Source organism: Caenorhabditis briggsae (assembly GCF_000004555.2).
Source record: "Caenorhabditis briggsae complete genome, chrV, whole genome shotgun sequence".
NCBI lineage: Eukaryota > Metazoa > Nematoda > Chromadorea > Rhabditida > Rhabditidae > Caenorhabditis > Caenorhabditis briggsae.
Window position 1 is genome coordinate 12,176,275 of NC_013488.2, and position 19,287 is coordinate 12,195,561.

At 37.9% G+C, this 19,287-nt stretch overlaps 4 protein-coding genes across 4 annotated transcripts; all 4 read left to right on the forward strand.

Moving 5' to 3' along the window:
* Nucleotides 1-924: 924 nt before the first annotated feature.
* Nucleotides 925-1,994, forward strand: CBG18938 (the record flags this gene model as incomplete). The annotated part of the gene is made up of 4 exons (XM_002637213.1): nucleotides 925-1,038; nucleotides 1,085-1,246; nucleotides 1,294-1,806; nucleotides 1,866-1,994. The coding sequence occupies 4 exons, from the start codon at nucleotides 925-927 to the stop codon at nucleotides 1,992-1,994; spliced, it is 918 nt and encodes a 305-aa protein (XP_002637259.1).
* Nucleotides 1,995-3,038: 1,044 nt separating this feature from the next.
* CBG18939 lies at nucleotides 3,039-9,121 on the forward strand (the record flags this gene model as incomplete). Its single annotated transcript, XM_045237806.1, has 17 exons — nucleotides 3,039-3,161; nucleotides 3,204-3,551; nucleotides 3,648-3,711; nucleotides 3,759-4,250; nucleotides 4,295-4,461; nucleotides 5,859-6,563; nucleotides 6,627-6,743; nucleotides 6,798-6,941; nucleotides 6,985-7,116; nucleotides 7,158-7,274; nucleotides 7,317-7,393; nucleotides 7,439-7,525; nucleotides 8,048-8,317; nucleotides 8,359-8,544; nucleotides 8,591-8,818; nucleotides 8,861-9,052; nucleotides 9,100-9,121. The coding sequence occupies 17 exons, from the start codon at nucleotides 3,039-3,041 to the stop codon at nucleotides 9,119-9,121; spliced, it is 3,471 nt and encodes a 1,156-aa protein (XP_045096617.1).
* A 520-nt stretch (nucleotides 9,122-9,641) lies between these two features.
* Cbr-acl-8 lies at nucleotides 9,642-11,156 on the forward strand (the record flags this gene model as incomplete). Its single annotated transcript, XM_002637215.1, has 6 exons — nucleotides 9,642-9,806; nucleotides 9,890-10,358; nucleotides 10,412-10,506; nucleotides 10,553-10,717; nucleotides 10,833-10,931; nucleotides 11,025-11,156. The coding sequence occupies 6 exons, from the start codon at nucleotides 9,642-9,644 to the stop codon at nucleotides 11,154-11,156; spliced, it is 1,125 nt and encodes a 374-aa protein (XP_002637261.1).
* A 322-nt stretch (nucleotides 11,157-11,478) lies between these two features.
* On the forward strand, nucleotides 11,479-12,821 carry Cbr-acl-9 (the record flags this gene model as incomplete). Its single annotated transcript, XM_002637216.1, has 4 exons — nucleotides 11,479-11,584; nucleotides 11,633-12,419; nucleotides 12,467-12,617; nucleotides 12,666-12,821. The coding sequence occupies 4 exons, from the start codon at nucleotides 11,479-11,481 to the stop codon at nucleotides 12,819-12,821; spliced, it is 1,200 nt and encodes a 399-aa protein (XP_002637262.1).
* Between the last annotated feature and the right edge of the window lie 6,466 nt (nucleotides 12,822-19,287).

Consider the following 19,287-nt stretch of genomic DNA (forward strand, 5'->3'; position numbering starts at 1 on the left):
AACTTCAACGGATTCCAAAGAAAAGAAACGAGAAGGTGGAAATTTTTTGTGATTCTATTTTTTTTATTTCACCGTTCGTTTTGTGTATTGTTCTGATAAAATGTTTTAGTCTATGTAATTCTAAATACAATCACAATAGAACTTTCAACGAAAACATACAAAGCCGCCTACAAGTCTAACACAAGCACGGTGAATTTTCTCAAGTAAATGCGCTCTAACGCGAATACTGTAGTTAAGCGCGTTGAGTATCGACGCGCATGCTGAAAATGAATTACTGAGTCGCTACACAGCGAAATTGCGACCAAAAATGAAAAGAGCGCGAAAAAATTTATTTTGAAAAACGTTCCGGAAAATTCATGTGCACAAGCCTCCCACAAGTCTTGACTAGAACATAAAATCATACTCGTCATTTGCCGGGCCGGGCCGGGTCAAAATAAAAAATTCTCCGGTCCGGGTCAGCTTCTGAACTATCGAAATTCCGAAGTTTTAAAAAAAACTTTAGAAGTTTTCGCCAAAATTTCAAAAAATACCGAAGTTTTGATACTTTTGAAACAGCGGATTTACCTAGGAAGTTTTTTTGTGAGATGGGATTCAACAAATTTTTCTGAAAACTTTTCAAAAAATCAGCTTCTCGGGCCGGAAGAATTTTTTGACGCGGCTCTGACCCGGCCCGGCCCGGAATTTAACAATTATGCATAGCATAATGTGCTCGGAGGCGTGCTAGACTGGTGGGAGGTCTGGCTAAGTATTGGCGCCGACAGCCGAGTAGTCGTAATGAGCTTCTCTCATCAGTCGATACCTGAAAAAAAGGTAAACGTGAAAATCGACATAACTCGAAAATTAGTAGACCGCTTAAAATTCTCTTTTGTTGATTTCAACCCCCTAATTATAGAACCCTGTAAGATCAACAGTTTTACAGAAAGAATGGTTGAAAATAACACTATTTTCGTAACTGGAGGTGTCGTTGTGGTCTCGAGTATTACAATTTACCTGTACCTGAAGACTACCAAAACCTGTCCGTTCTCAGCCTGTAAAAATGTAAGATGATAATATGTATTCAGTTAACCTAATTCAACGCCTTAAGATTTCAAAAAGAACGATTCTCGATGAATCAGTCAAATACTCACTTCCATTAATCGAAAAGTTCGAGATCAGTCATAATACGAGAAAGTTCCGATTTGGACTTCCATCCAAGGATCACATTCTTGGACTTCCAATTGGACAACACGTCTACCTCAGTGCTACGGTGAGTGCAATGAACTCGGATATGTTTGACATAACTTTTGTTTTCAGATCGATGGAAAGCTCATCGTTCGTCCATATACTCCAGTATCCAGTGACGAAGACAAGGGATTCGTCGATTTGATGGTCAAGGTTTATTTCAAGAATACCAATGAGAAGTTCCCAGATGGTGGGAAAATGAGTCAATACTTGGAGAGCCTCAAGATCGGAGACACGATCAGCTTCCGTGGACCACAAGGAAACATTGTCTACAAGGGACAGGGACTTTTCAGTTTGAAAGCCGACAAAAAATCGGAACCAACAAATCGCAGCTTCAAACTTCTGTCAATGATTGCTGGAGGATCAGGAATCACCCCAATGCTTCAAGTCATTGCAGCTATTCTTCGGGATCCAACCGATTCCACTCAAATCAGACTCTTGTTCGCTAATCAGACAGAAGATGACATTCTGTGTAGACAAGAGCTTGATGATTTGGAGGCTAAGCACCCAGACCGCTTCCGCGTTTGGTATACTATCAGCAGACCACCAGCAGTTTGGAATATTCCTCTGGACACATCAATGACAGTATGATCAAGGTTTGTGTATATTTGAGCTCAATTATTTTTACATCACTTTTCTTTAAGGAGAACCTCTTCCCACCAGGACCGGATTCGGCTGTCCTGATGTGCGGCCCACCACCAATGATTAATTTCGCCTGCACTCCAAATCTCGACAAACTCGAGTATGATCCAGCCAATCGCCTCCTTTTCTAGCCGTCTAACATTCATCCAGTTTTTACTTAATTTTTGTGTTAGTAGTTTCAATGTCAAATGTATTTTTTTTGATTGCTTAATAAATCATTTTTGGCTTGCATAGTTTTTATTTAAATCACAACCCACACCAAACAATAAAAAATGGTTCATCATTCCTCGCCCCAAGACTCCGCCCACTTCACACGCTAAACATAGTGGACGGCGGAACCCGGGAGATGTCCGTACACTCGTCACTCCTACCCCCACAGCTCGGCGACTCATAAACTTACCTGGCTGGGGGCATTCCGCGATCATGAAGGCGGCATCCCCATGGCGAGGCCTATCCATTGCACTTTTGGATGGGCTGACCAGTCTCGGATGGGCTGACTTTTGGATGGGCAGTCTCGAGTTGAGATTCGCCAACAGCTCAATTTTTGCGTAACGGGGCTGCGTTCGCGCGGCCCTGGAAAGTACCTTATTGTCGAATTGAAAAAAGTGACACCTGAGAATTTGAAAACTTTTGTTTTTTTATCTACGAAAAAGTGCGGCAAAAACGTAATATTTCAGAACTACAGCTCGTTCGATAATTTGTTATCTACAGCATCCGTTTTCGCCCCGCCCCCTCGTAATTCGACACGAGCGCCGTCTCCGAGATTTTCTGGTGTCACTTTTTTTAATCCGACAATACAAACACTGGACGTCAATGGTTCAGAAGAGAATCGATGTTCTCTTTTAGAATGATCCCTGCGAATCTACCTCATGATATAATGTCATAGGTCTGACCGAAATTAAGTTTCTGCCAGAAGTCATTATTTCAGCACAATTTGAAAAATAATTTTCATGAAAATTTCCAGAAAGCCCCAAAATTTCAAACTTTTGATTCTTACTTCTTTAAACATGAAGTTGCAACATTTTCCAGCCATAAGATCGGAAAAAAGTGAATAAGAGAAGAAGCGAGCCGGAAATCGTCGTCGCGCCTTCTTCCTTCTTCGAATCGAAACCTCCGGAAATGGGTTCACCGAGTCGGAACGGACTTCTCGAAAAGTTATTCTTACCTATTCGAAAATGCCGAACCTATTGGCGACAGCTTCTCAAGTTGCAAATTCTTTATCTAATTTAAAAGCAAAATATATAAAGTATCTGGAAACATTATGTTCTGCAAATGGAATCGATATTTCCACACTCAAAGTGGGTTTCAAAAAAGCATGCAAAATAATTTCAGATTTTTAGACGGAAGGAGATTCTCACAAAATTCTGGAAATGTATTTTGGTGGATTGCCAGTTCTTGTTGGTCTAAAATATTTCTCTCATTTATCAACTCTTCGCCTTTTTGGACAACAGATAACTTGTTTGAAACCACTTGGAGAAGTTGCTCCAACTCTTGAAGAACTATGGGTTTGTGAAGGAGCAGTTAAAGATTTGGCTGGAATTGATCATTGCATTAGACTCAAAAAACTATATCTCTATGATAATTCTATCGAAGATGCAAGCTGTCTTTCCGCGCTTACTAATTTGCAACATCTCAGCTTGGCCAGTAACAAATTAAAGACACTTACGGTAATTTTAACGAATTTTTGGGTTACTGTAGATGTTCAAACCATACTAATAAAATAAACAAAGGAACGAGTTGGTTCCTATTCTATTTTATGCGATTCGTGAAAAAAATTGTTTCAGTTCCTCCAAAACCTGAAAGATATGACACATCTCTCCTTGGCTGACAACAAAATGAAGGATTACGGTATATTCTGAATTTTTTCTTGATCTAATAATCTTATGTTTTTGTAGTCATTGGCAGTGTAGTTTGGCCAGAAAACGTACAGCATCTGGATGTTTCTGCCAACTGCTTTTCCTCAAATCGAGCTCTCTTTCCATTAACAATGCTTTCTTCTCTCCGTTCTCTGAATATTGATCCGATAACATCCCAATCTCAAGTATCCCCCAATCTATTCTTTGCCTGGATTGCTCATTCCTTTCGATTCATCGAGTCTATTGATGATGACCCAATTTCGGAATCGTTTGTTGTTACGTTTCGACCAATGGTTGATACTATTTTCGCTGAAAAATTGGGAAAACTGGCGAAAGCAGATGAAAAATATTATAAGGATTTGCGAATCGTAGACAAGCATACTGGGAAAATTGAAAATCGATTGGCATGTCTGGCGGAAGCATTGACGGTTTATAAGGATGGAATGCAGACAAAAGATGCGAAAAAGGAAATTGTGAAACGAGTTCATGAGATTTGTGTGAACAATTCGAAAGCTGTGAAAAACATTAAAAGTATTTAGATGAACTTTTTCTATTCTTTAGACTAATTAACTCAGAAAACTACGCATTGTTATCAGAATATATTCGAGCTCTGGCGAAGTATCGTATCGCATGTGATCTGGAATCCTGCCAAACTTTTGATTTGAGAGATGGAACTCCAGAAGAAGTTGCTTTCATTACACAGACTCTAAACTACAGTTGCTCAATGAAAAACAGTTATGAGGTACGGTAAAAACTGTAATAGAAGGGCCCTTACACTGTCAAGTTTGAGCTCAATTATCTCGATTCTTGTAAAATATTAGGTTGTTCGGAAAGTCCTTTCCATTTTTAGCGTCAGATACGTTCAAAGTAAAATAGATCAAAACGATGTCGGATAAATTGGAGGTAATGATCATCGTTATCAATGACTATCTGCCAATGCCCCACTAAATTGTGGATGCTTTCCTTCCAGAACTCCGGTCACAGCGAGTTCAAAATCAAGTTAACCGATTTTTGATACGTTGTTTTGAAGTAAATTTTCGTCAATCAAGATGACGTTAGAAGTGGCTGGATGGGTGATAATCAAAAAGTAGAAGGTTAGAGCTATACAGTGAATAAGGCAGAATCGTCTAGACATATCCACCGAGATCGGACTGGGTCTTCCTTCCCGCATGAGGTTGCTAATTTTAATTTTCAAAATACACCTTTGCGTTCCTCTCCAATGGAGATCCACATAAAGTCTGAGTTATGTCACCTGACAAGAGTAGGTATGGGTCGTAAAAGTGACACTATTATCAGGCAGCTCCTAATACTCCATTCTTTGGTAGACCACCATACCGACAACATCCCATTTTTAACACGAATTTCACGTTTCGAGACGTCTGGTGGTTGAGCGCCTTTGTCAACCCATTTGGCTTGTCGCTTGTTGTAATCACACATTACCCATTTATCACCACTAGCAATGGTTTGATTCCAACATTCATGTGTGCAACGCAGGATGAAAAGATTCAAACAGGTGCCCAACCAAGGAAAAAAGTTGCGTTGAGCCAAAAGATGGGGTCAATTTCTTCCCACTTTTTTGACTGTGCCGAGAGTTTTCAATCTACGGTTTTCTAACGAAAGGCTTGCCACTGATGTACTTCATATATCACACACAGTTTGAGGCAGGTCCCTTTCTTTCCCTGCTTTTAATGCATCCAAACCTAAGCCCATTTGCCTTTTTGAAGGGGGATTTTCGTCAAACAAGAATTCCTGTTTTTCAAATTACTGAATCCAGGTTGTGATGGTAGTTCGAATGGGTGCATTTGCGTTGTTAACCGCTACTAGTTGGAGATCGATTTCAGCTAATTTAAGATCAGATATAAATACAACTAAAATGATAGTGTAAAAATGGAAATTAATAGAGCCGAAAACGGTGAGCATATCTCATTACACGAAAAGGGGGGAATGATCTCCGTTGGGGTGCAGACACTATTAGACCCCACCAATATACTGATAAAACGACATCTTCCTCGCTTTTACCCCGTTTTTATATCTTTCACAGGAACCGAGGAATATTGGCTCAAAGTTGAAAGTTAAGGGGCTCTTCTATTACAGTTTTTTTAACTGGACAAGTCAGTTCTTCAAAATCCAATATTTCAGATCATTGTGAAATCCTGTTCACTGGTTGGAAATGTATCTAAAAATGAAACCGAACGGATGTTTATTCTAGAAAAGGATTCAACCGAAAAACTTTTTGATATAAGAACAATATTCAATTTACTGGATAGATTTACCAGGAGAGACTACACAAAACATTCAGTTCGACTCGTCAGAGATTTTGAAGTTATCAAAAAACAAGCAAAAGAGAAAACGACAATTTTCTTCATTCCACTAGTCCTCTCCAAAGCTGCAACTGCTCGTGGTGCCTCAAAGTTCATAGATGACGATGGAATGTCTTCTTCGAATGATAATATAGTATGGTCTGATATCAGTTTGGTTGCTGTGCTGGCTGTGGAAATCCAACCAATTGGGCAGTTGACAACGGATCAATTGAGATATATGGATCAATTCGAAGATTCGTATAATGAACAATTAAAAAAGTTGAATGATATGAATATCAAATTGGATGTTAAAGAAGAAAGACATCGTCGAAACGAAGACCCTGCTGAAACTTCAATTGAGGCAGTTAGTAACCAACAATCGAAAATCAAAAAGGTATCTGATGTACTGTCCAACATAAGTAATTTGACCGGGAGAGCTTGTGACGAGAAGATACCATTTGATTGGTTCACAATAAGGAATCCATTGGAAATTGCACTTGCTTATTTTGATTTTAAACCAATTAAAGAGATTAATGATATGATGGTAGGTCACTGAGTAATACTCATTATCAGTGAGTATTCAAAATTCTATACAACTTCTTTCCAGGTTCGATTAACGGTATTGGAACTTTGTGATCATAAACTCACTAAATTAGCAGGTATTCAAGAGCTTGTCAGTTTACAGTATCTTTCTATTCGCAAGAACAAATTAACTTCTCTCAAAGTAACTTTTTTTCTTTAATTTTTCGTCTTCCCCATATAATTGTTTGTGTTCTAGAAACTTACCCGGCTACCATGCTTAAAACTTCTTGACGCATCATTCAACCACATTTCCAAACTTGATCAATTACCCAGCTCTCTTCTCTATGTTGATTTGAGTCACAACCGATTACAAACATTATCAGTTTGTCAAAGTTTGGGAGTAAGTTCAAATCACATTGATTCATTATGAATATCTGCTTTAGAATGTTCGACATCTCCGTGTTCATCGAAACCAGATCAAATCAATGAAAGGAGTGGAATCATGTGTACAATTGGAATTGTTTTTCATCAATGATAATCTTCTAAAAGATAAAAATGACTTGGAACTTTTGAAAGTTAGTGAGCATTTAATTTTATGAAAATCATTTTCATTCAGGCACTGCCAAAGTTGACTCATTTGGATATATCAGCCAATCCGTTGAGTACTGCAGAAGGATACCGATCAAAAGTCATGCAAGCCGCCCAATACTTGATTTCTCTCGATAGACAAATTGTAGGTTCAAAAAATGACTCTCTTCACAAATTAAAATTTTAGATTCCTCTGGAAGAACGTCATGTGAATACTATGAAACAAACAACAAGAGGATTAAGTTTAGAGTTGATCGAAAGGATGTGAGTTTGAAAGGAAATCTGAAACGAGGATTCGAATTTTTTCAGATGTCCCGAGTGGAGAAGTAAAAGGGAACTCATGATTTGTGATCAGAAAATTGAGCAGATTATTTTGGAAAAAGCACAGATGGACGAGTTAGTAATAATGCGTAAAATTGAAGCTGTAGAAGAGAAACGGAGGTGGTCGTTGTCAAATGTCCCACAACGGCAGCTACCGTACCCTGCAGAAGAATTGTTGTTTACAGAACTTCTTAATTATCTAAATGTTTTACTACTTGACTTGTTTTCGAACAGAAACATTGACTAACTCAGTCAACCCTAAAAAGGAACATATTTCCAGGTTCCGGTAATTATCGGTGTGTGAGTTTTCCGATTTTTCTAACAGTTTAATAGGATTAAGTTTTACCATAAAACCTGTAATAGATCAGCCCCCACATTGTCAAACATAAGCTGAATTATCTCAGTTCCTGTAGAAGAAATCAAAAATGTGTCAATTGACAAAACATTCTGATTTACAAAACACTTCTGACAATTTTTTAGTTGACAACTTTTTCATATCTTTGACAGCAACCAAGAAAAATAAGCTCGAAGTTAAACGTTATGAGACCCTTTTATTACATTTGGACGACGGTAAAATAGTACTACATGAACTTTCAGATTATCCCATATCCGTCTGATAGACTTATCAAAAAACCGACTGTCCAGTGTTCGAGAAATCTGTTCATTCAATATAACTCATTTGATACTGAACAACAACTGTCTGAAGACTATTGCAACTACTGACGGACAAACTCTTCAACCTTTTTCTTGTCTTGAGAATCTTGATATTTCTAATAACGCAATTAACAATACAACTATCCTCCGCCTGGGAATTCCTCTTCTTTTGAAATTAAGATTCATCAACATGTCTTCGAATTCCTTATCTAGGTTTGAAAACTGTATCATACTTATTAGAAAATCACTTTCAGGTTCGACTGTTCTATATTTGATCTTCCTAATCTGGAATCGATTGATTTGAGTAACAACGTAATCAAAACTATTATCCGTCGACCACTCCGTTCCCTAACTTCCTTGAATATTCAAAATAACAAGCTAACAACTCTGACTCCATTGTTTTGCCCCAATCTGATTTCTCTAGATGTTTCCAATAACAAGTAAGTTCAGAATTTTCACAAATATATTCTTTAAAACTTCTTCCAGACTAGCATCATGTGCATCTTTGAAACCACTCTGCGAATTCAAACTTCTTGAAACTTTGGATTGTCGCAACAATTCGGTTACGGAACGAAGAGTTTATGTAGACTTCATAAAGGCAAATGTTTCGTCAGTGAAAAAATTAGACGACGAACAGATGAGTAATGAGATTGAAGTAACCAAAAGAAGACTCTCACGAGCCAATGATATCATTTCATTGAGTAGAAGGAGCAGGTACTGTAATACTTGAATTCTGTGTAACTTTTTAATTTGAAGTATGGTAACATCTTCAATGCTGTTCTGGTTTGAAAGAGAAGAAGTTGAAACATTGGATAATATGAAAAGAGCATCGAGCTTCTTGGAGCCAAGTGCTGCTGAGACACCATCAAGGCCTAGAAGGCTGGAACCTCTGCCAGGAAGACGAAAAACCAATAGCGAGAGCAATGGACTCATGTTATTGGGAACCAAGTGAGTGTTTGCTCAGAATTTTCATTAAAACATAATACGTTTTACAGAGCAGTACAACACAGGAAATGATGTTCAGAAGTTTGATGGATTATTCCCGAGCTCTCGTCTCGAATTACTAAAAAAAATTTAGCTGAATATATTCCTTTGAGTTTTCTCAGTTTTAAATTTCCCAATTGAAATAAAGAGATTTCCGATTACCTAAATTCTGTGTACTCTATTTATGCCTTCTCCGTTTCTTCTTCTTCTGATTGTGCTAGAGAGCGCGCCTTTTGAAGAGACGCAGACAGAGGGAAACACAAGTCTCGTTGCCCGAACGCAGTTTATTGACTTTCTCTTGCTTTTCGAGCTGCATTTCGCGAAAAAAAACAGTGGCTTTAAGAGCTTTCTCTCGAATTTCCTCATTGAAAAAAGTAAATCGTACTTTTGTAAAACTTTTTTTTTTGAAAAGTTTGCGAAATTCCGTATGAGTTTGCCAACTGACAGTTTTTTATTCGCTTATTCACACCTCAGTATGCTTTTTCTACACATGACGCTGTCTTTTTTCTGTTTTCTTTTGCTTCTAAATGTTTTCTTTTTTCAGAATGACGATATGAAAGTTTTGAAAGGCGTTGCGTTCATCGTTCTCGTCTTTTTCTCCTCCCTTCTCGGAACTGTTTTTCTTCTCTTTCCGCTTATTCCTCTCGCGTGGATTGCGCCGAAGTTATGGCGACTAGCAGCCGACAGACTTGTTGGATTTTGGCTAACGTTCCCTTGTGTAAGTGTTTTGATTGCTTTCCAAACGTCAATATACAAAAAAGTATTTCTTTTAAGCAGAAAAAAATCGTTCGTATATTTCAGGCTTTGATTGAATGGGTGTTCGGTGTCAAGTTCCGCGTAACTGGAGATCTAATCGACAGGGATGAGCCAGCTATTCTGATAATGAACCACCGTACACGGCTGGATTGGCTGTTTTCATGGAATGCGCTCTTTAAAATGGATCCATGGTTGCTGACTTCCGAGAAGATTTCTCTCAAAGCTCCTCTCAAAATGATTCCCGGCGCAGGATGGGCGATGAGTAGTGGATGCTACATCTTCTTGGATAGAAATTTTGAGAAAGACAAACCAATTTTGGAACGAATCGTAAAATACTATTCGCAGTCCGGCAACAAATATCAGATTCTTCTTTTCGCCGAAGGAACCGATAAGGGAGAACGGGCGACACAGTTGAGCCATGCGTTCGCTGACAAGAATGGATTGCCACGATATGAATATGTGCTGCACCCAAGAACCACCGGGTTCAGATTTTTGATGGACATGATGAAAAAAGGTTGGTGAATTTTTGTTTCAAAAGAGATTATTACTATGAATAGGAATTTACAGAGAATTATATCAAAAATGTTTATGATCTCACTATTGCGTACAGCGGAACTATTGTCGATACAGAGAAAAAGTTGTTGGGTGGAAACTTTCCTGATGTAGGTTTTCAGTGTTTTTCCTGCATTTAATGTTTCTATTTTTCAGAAAGTTCACTTAGATGTAAAAAAGTACAAATTAGATGACATTCCTGAAGGAGATGGATGCGAAAAATGGCTTACAAATTTATGGGAAACCAAAGAAAAACGATTGAAGAAGTTTTATGAAAAAGAGGAACGACTGGAAGCAAGTGGCGATCGCTTTGAATGGCCGGTTAGTTGATTCACGAATTTCAAAAGTAATTTTGAAACCCCTGGCGATATCTTTCCGTTCTATCCCGTCCGCCGGAACTGACACAAATTCCACGTGACATTTTTCATTTTTCCAGGAGACAACCAGTGGTATCGGATACTTCGTGTGTTTTTCGTTCTGGGTAGTCGCTTCTCTTTTTTGGATCGGTGCCATCTACTCTTTACTATGGGTCAAGGTAAGTAACCGGTTTTCTCGACCGTTCTAATCTGCTTTTATTTCCTCATTTAATTAGAATTTTCATTATCTTTACTATGTTCATAAAATTCAGATCTATGTCACCTGCGCAATCGTATTCTACATTGCGTCTCTTCGATTCTACAATGGAGCCGAGTTCGTTTTTCTCAACTGGTTTGAAGCGCGAAGTAATCGCCATGACCAAGAAAGAAGTAAAACGGAGTAGAGAGTGATTGTATTCATGTTGTAAGGAGAAGATTGATCATCACTCAATTTCGTTCTCATTGTGATTACATCTTTTTTATCTCGATTCTAGTCGTTATTTCTCATTGCAACCCTCTTTTGTTAGCCATTGACATGTTTTCGGTTACTATTTCTTATTTAATTGTTCTGTTCTCGATATTTCTTTCTTGTTGTATTTAGTAAAAGTTAATAAAATAAAATTTTAATTTTTCTCGATATTTACTATGCTCATTCAGTTGCAAATCTGAAATTTTTACTTTTTTTCTTTGTGTGTTGTTGCTATTTTCTAAATCTTTGAGTTCAGAATGAGTTCACTAAACGAGCCTCCCGTTCTGGGAGCAGGCCAACCGATTGGCACAAGGCTGAAAGGATGGTTCTTCGCTGCAGCAATGTTATTATCAGCGTTTTTTGGTAAATTTTATTCAAAGAAACCGAGAAAAATGCATCTAAATTTTCCAGGAGTACTGTACATTGTCACTCCTCTTGTTGTGCTGCTTTTCGTGAAGCCACCTCTTTGGCGAAAGATGCTCGATCGACTCGTTGGGATATGGGCTATAATGCCTGGCGCATTGTGCAACTACATTTTCGGAGCCAACATCAGAATCAAGGGAGACTTCATCAAGCACGACGAGGCTTCTCTCATAATCATGAACCACCGTACCCGTCTTGATTGGCTCTTTTTCTGGAATGCTCTATACAAAATGGATCCATGGTTATGTACATCTGAAAAAATCTCGCTGAAAGGAATGCTGAAATATGTTCCTGGAGCTGGATGGGCGATGCAAGCAGCTTCCTACATTTTCCTGGATCGTTCATTTGATACCGACAAAACGAAACTCGATAATATTCTCAACTACTACGCTGAAACAGAAAACAAATACCAACTTCTGTTGTTCCCAGAAGGAACCGACAAGTGTCCGAAGGCAACTGAAAGAAGTCGTGTGTTTGCTGAGAAGAAGGGCCACGTCCACTACCAATATGTTCTTCATCCACGTGTCACTGGATTCGTCCACATCGTGCAAGCCATGAGAAGAGCTAACAACATCGACTACATTTATGACGTTACAATTGGTTTCGGGGATGCCATTGTTCAATCAGAAGTAGATATTGCTTCTCATGGTGTATGTCCAAAAGAAATCTTCTATCAAGTCGTCAAATATCCAATCAATCGAATCCCCCAAAGTGATGAAGCTCTTGGACAATGGTTGATCAATTTGTGGAGAGATAAGGAAGAGAAACTGAGAAGGTTTCTAGTTTCTCTATATTTCAGTTTCAAAACTAGTTGATTTTCAGGTTTTACGAAATGCCACGTAACGTACGCCAATTCCCGGACACACCTGATGGCATGGAGTACGAGCTGGACAACAATACAGATATGGCTCAAAAATGGTTGATTGGGTTCTGGTGCTTCACCACTTGCTTCTGGATGTTTATGTTCTTCCAAGTGAGCAATTTATAATTATCTACTCTACTTATAATGTTCCGTTTACAGAGTGCCATAATGTTTTATTGGGCAATCATCGCTTGCATTTTCTACGCAGCAGTTCACAAAATCTACGGAGGTTTGGAGTTCCTGGCGATCGACCGATTCAACCATTCCAAACAGTACGGGGCCGTCAGTCAGGATCCAGAAGTGCTAAATACCTAATTTTTGATAACCTAAATGATCAAATTATCCTTCTACATTAGTTTCCGTGTCTCATCGCTTGCCATCTCACTTCTCGTCTAATCAAAATCTACGCATTCTTGTTCAGAACTCCATCCCGTTAGGAGTCTTAAAATGTATTGTCTACTGATGATTGATTGAGCTTCAATGATATGTATGTGGATCGGATATGTTTAGTTTTATACAATTCTAAATATCATGTAAGTAAAATGATTCCTGGCAAAATAAACGTTTGTTTGTGTATATTCTTACATCTTTAAAAAACAATAACTTCATACCTAAAACGCAGAAAATATAATTTCTTTTTGAAAAATCTTCTTATTCATTTTTTGCCCTGTCAAACATAATTTTTGAAAAACAAGTCAGGAAGAAAATGATCCCCGATGCGCATCCCAATTCATCAAATATTTGCTCATCAACAATGTCTCAATTTCTGTTTTGTTTTACATGTGTTTTTTCGTTCTATTTGAAAAAATGGTGAATCGATTCTTCAATTTGGAAGACGTCTTCTTCTCCTTTGGAATCACACCTTCCGAAATTGGTCATCAACCATAAAAACTCGACGACCGCCGATTGCAACAAAGTGTCCGTCGTAATTTGCATTTGAATACGTATATACGTACCTGACCACAACTAGCTGACAGCAGGCAGGAAACCGTTCTTTTTTCTAGTTTCGTTTTCAATTTATAAAGGAAAAGTTGTGCGGAAAATTGGAAGCATTTTTTTCAAACGTAGTTAGAAATCCAACAATCTAAGCTGTGAAAGAGAAAAGCCGGTGGCCGCGGGCGATGGTCCCACAACGACCACTACCGTAACTCAAAAATATTTTTCGGTATTTATTTTCACGTTTTTTTTCATTTTTCCACTGTTTTTTCACTGCTTTTCGTCAATTTCTCAGCTTTTTTCAATCAGCTTTTAATCAGTTTTTTTTAGGTTACTGTAGTTGTCGTTGTGGGACCTTTGTCCACGGGAACCGGCGTTCCTCTTCCGCGTCTCCAATTTTTCGCATACCAGCATAACACCACTATGAAGGCGTTGTTTCCCAATTTTAAGACACTTCATGAGACAATTTTGGAATAGGCGTCTTTAATAATGTTTATCATTATTCCTAGAAACTCCTAATTAGGTTTTTAATTCTAAATATTAGAAATAAAATCCAGGTTTGAAGGCAGTCGTCATCTGTTAGTAATTCCTGACAGATCGTCCTTTTTTCAATTATTCCGTTATACTTATTTTTATGATGTGCTCTATACCTTTTCCCATTATTTTACTATGTTCTTCTTCTTCTCACTTTATTTTATTAGCTCCACTTTTCTTCTTCACTATTTTTTTGGTATGTGTTCGTTGTTCTTCTTCCCATTTTCTCACTGGACAATGGTCAAAAGTAAAATGGTGGAAGGGAGAATGGGGTCGGTTGGATAGCACATTGAATGAAGAGAATTCGAGGTGACAGCCGTTCCGGAGAGACCTAAAGGTACTCTTTTCTGTCTTTTCTTCTTCTTCTTCTTCTTCAGTGGTCATTTATTTATCAGTGAGTGACACTGACACACTCATTCTCTTTCTCAACTCCACCCGCCGCGCCGACGACAATCACTGCAAAATACATACGTTTTTCTATTCTCAATGGTCTCTATTTCTCTCATTCTCGACCTTTTTCTAAACTAATTATGTCTTGAAACTATGGGAACCAGTTTCTAAGATTCTAGCCATCAGTGAACATACCCTGAATACCCCAGACAGTTTCAAAATGACTGGAAATTTGTTTGATTGACAGAGTAAAAACGCTCAATTTCACAAAAAATAATTTTACATTTTTAAATGATGACTGAATTAACGGTATTTAATAGAAGCGCATGGTGATATTATGATTATTCATTTGTCAGTTGGTAAAATGTTGATATCTTTTACAAAAATCGAGATAATTGAGCTCCAAAACCACGGTTAGGGTAAGCTTCTATAAGAGGAAATACGGTATTCACTAGTCCGCTCACTCGTCCGCTCGATTAAGATCAAGTTCATATTTCGTTCATTCAAAAAAGGACTAGACAAGAATTCCCATTACTTGACCTAATTTTTCCTTTTCATTTGAAAGTTCTTGAAGTCATTTGAACATTCACTTGGAAGATTTTGGACTAAGTTAGGTATTTGTGTTTAAAATGATTAACAAAAATGTCTTGATTTTATTGGATATGCATAAATGCTCATATTTTTATCCGGAATTTTCCAACATTTCAAGATTCTATTCCCCAGAAATTTTTTGATTTTCGATGAATTTTCAATTTACCGAAAAACCTGTAATAGCAGATCCACACAGTGTCAACTGTAAACTGAATTATCTGGATTTCTATGCAAGATATTGAAAATGTGTTAATTGATATAACATTAATTTTTGACAAAAACCGAGAAACATTAGCTCAAAGTCAAAAGTTGAGGGTGACCCTTCTATTAGAGGTTTTACTTTATTGGGTTTTTCACATAGTTCACATTAACGTCATAGCTTCTACCTAGAATTCATAACATCTTAAAAACAATAGTTTTCAGACTAGATCAGATCTGTTTTTGTTACGATTGCCCCTTGTTAATTTTCTCCTCTCATCAATATTCCATTTTCCTCCAACTGCGTACCTTTCCTTTCTTTCACGCCATGGCGCCAACCACCCCGCCAAATTCAAACCGTCCTCCCTGTGCCTGTTTCTATGTCTGGTCTCTCTTTCCAACCAACACTATTTCCTTCCTCTTCTCCTGTCTTCTCTACCATTTCGTTACTTCAGTATCCATTCTTTTTTTTCGTTACGTTCCATTTTGCTTTTATTTTTTCACCGCCTGCCAATCTCCACAGTCAATTTCACACATTTTTCCATCCATTAGACCTCCATAATTTTTCTTCTCCATTTTTTTCTCTATTCATTTTTTTAGGTTGAAGACCTTTTTGATGATTGATATCTCTCTCATTTATCAGTTCCTTTTGGCGATCCCGTCAAGCTAATTGATTGCCAATCATGGGTGTTGGTGTCACTGAGAAAACGATTGAGAGACAAATCAACGAATTAGCGGAAATAGTTTTGAAGAAGGCAGTCCGGGCACCTGTGTGATTGGAATTGATTGCAACAAGTCCTTTTTTCTTTCGAAATATGTTTCTTGAGACCTACTTGTGGAGATTCAAATTTCAAAAGAGGTTACTCAGAGCAACAGGTTCAGATGTCAGGCGTTAACACGGGACAGATGTATCGACATTGTCTCATTCTCTATCATTTTCCTATTATCCCTCGGACACTTAAAAGAAGACAGGTGTACGTTTACCTGTTCTTACTCCGAGAGTGACTGATGCCCAGTTTATCATGTTACATAATTTTCTGATTTTGAATTTTACCTATTTGGTTCTTTGTGCTTGATCTAGTCAAAGCCATATGGTTCAAGTCAGTAGTCTTAATTACAGTGTTTCCCTTATTAGAAGCCCACCAAAACCATCAACTTTGACTCAATTTATCTTGGTTCCTGTGAAAGATATCAGAAAACTGAAAACTGAGGAAACATTGGTGGTATTACGACAGATAATTTATCAGTTCTCAAAACTTTCACACCTCTCATAGGAGCCGAGATAATTGAGCTCGAAGTTAATGGTATGGGTGGGCTTTTATTAGAAGATGTACGGTAATGATTATTGCCATCTCCATGCTGTTGTTCTGGTTTCGAATGAATTTGATTTGCAATAAAGTGAATTTTGTAAATAAGCTCCTAGTATGAATTCCGCTTATTAGTAGGAAAAATCGGTTACAAATTAATTCAGAATCTCACTATCATGAAATTGTTTTATACGAAAAATCACTGAATCTCATCTCTTCACAAAAACAAAAGAACATTTGGTTCTAATTTTTATTTTCTTCCGACTGACACGCCAATTTGTCGTTTGTCGGGGGACCCTTGTCTCTTTCATCTCATCGTCTCGTCTCGAATGTCATTTTTGCATAGTCCTTTGTTTCTCTGTCCACTACTGGACACTTTTATCCTTACACATTCTTAGGATCTCATGCGATTTGATGGAAACCGAGAGACATGCGTTTGGGATCCGTCTCTATACAATCCGGCGGATTGCCGCGCCATCCGTGATTTGCACTTTTGTTTGTTTTTTTCAAAAAAAAGGAAGGGACGTGGGTGTGGAGGATAAGAGAAATTTTTGCTACAAGTGTTATTTAGGTTGCATCGATTTCAGTTTGCTTACTTTTTCTCTAGCTGTACCTAAATTTGCAAAGATCGGAAACATCGGTTAATTGTTTTACTTTGATCTTGCAACCCAAAAAACTTTTAGACCTTTGTATTTTCCAAAAGCCATTGGTTTTAGTTCTTACTATGAGCCCATGAGCCTTCTCTAATCGATCCCAAATCAATTATTTTTCCTAACCCAAAATTTTCCATGATTACCTTGAACACTCTGATAGAGAGTCACCCACACCGTCAACTTTTACTCCTTATATCTCGATTTCTGTAAAGTATATCAAAAAGTACTCAACTGACAAAATATTCATCATAACATCACCAATATTTTATCAGTTGACACATTTTTGATATCTTGCATACGAATAAAGGTAATACAGCTCAAAGTGCACACATAGCATGGGCTTCCATTAGAGCATTACGGAATTTTCAACCAGTTTTCTTGGACAGTACTATCCTTTACATATTCATCATTGCTCATGCTCAAAAGTCGTTGGAAAAACAATACACTTTTCTTCACTCTTCGCGGGAAAGACCTCCTCACTCACATTTCCAATCCAAAGAATCGCTACCGTTTGCGTAAGGTTTAACACGAAAATTGCGCATTTGTCGCGCATGTGCGTGAGTCTATCATGACGAACAGACGAGCCTTCTGAGTCCTTTACTCTCTCCTATAATTTGTATTTTTTGGCGATGGAATTTTCCACTTTTCCTCTTTCCTAATTGAACAATCCGCTAATTACAGCAGGCATTTTGTCTGTTCTAATGGCTTCGAGAAACGATAAAAATAGTGAGTGAGGACGTCCTCTGCCTACAACTTGTTCCCGTTGTCTCATGCTTCTTCTTCTTTTTCTCAATTCCAGTTGTTTTTCTTCTTCGCCTGGTTCCAACTGTATTGATTGATTCAGCAATCATAACTTGAAATAATCCAATTTTAGAAAAAGCGGTTTTTGATGCTTAGCAAAAACCGAAAAAGTCACAACTCAGCACATTATAAAAAGTACCATAAACGGGTCCGTTTTATGATCTCGTGATTGCTGCAATCAAGTCGCAGGTTTTATGTATTTCCGCGATGTCCTCCGACCACCCGGTACTTTTTCGAAAAACTGATATACAGTCACCCATCAAAATGGGTTTAGATCGAGAAAAAAGAGAGTTGAGCTATAAATCCTGCGCCTGTAGTGATCGAGTTTTCATTGGAATGTGTTCACTCAAAAAGATTCCACATGTTGACCACCCATTCAAATGTCGATTCGATTATGATGGTAATTTCGTATCAATGTCGGAAATGTAATCCTTTCTCTCCTCTCTAATTCATTTCCCCCAGGACACGATACAAAACGAAAAAAAAGAAGCTGAAGGGAGAGAGAAAGTATAGGAAGCGTTGGTTTGTTATTTGATTCTGAATCATCTGTATTACCGCCATCGTCCCTACGGACATCATGAAGACGTCCTTTATCCGTTGGAAATGAAGCGTATGGAGTTGATGATTTCTGGAAGAGAATTTTACTCTATGTTAGCAGCATTATTATAGTTTTCTAGAAAATGTTAAGCATTCATTGAAGTCAGAACGTATTCTGAACGTGATTCTTGTATTGTTGAATACAGTATCTGAAATGTTTTGACATAAGTTCTGAGTTCCTCAAAGTACTAGGACACCCCATGGCTCGCTTTGAAGGTTTCTGAACCTGAAATCCATTTCAGAAACTGTATTCTTTGCCCAGACCCTTTTATGTTCTATTTCATAATTATTCTATCTTTCGTTCAAATTATTCAACCTTCCTATCCATCTTATTCCGAATCATAATGCTATTTTTCAACCATCTGCCCTTCGAATCTTGAACCGTCGGTCGTACTCATTCACATGATCACCCATTTGAAATACTTGGCACCCAGCCAATAATGTTGCAGTCTCTTCTCTCTCCCATATGTTTTCTCTCTCACCATCACTTTACAAAGTGTCTCGCCAACTGAAAAAATAATTAAGATGTGGGTCTCCTCAAGATGGTTCCCACGTCGTCAACACCCAAACTGTTTGACTTTTTTTTCAATTGTTAACTCTGCGTCTCTACATACAAATTATCACTGTTCTTCTACGTTCCTTCTCTTATTTTCTTTTCTTCTCCGTTTTGCCGGGCTTTGTGTTGACCGCTTTTGTCTTTTTTTAACTCTCCAACTGTTTACAACTTTTGGAACATACCACAACTACACAACCACAAGTTTTGTTTTGATCTCA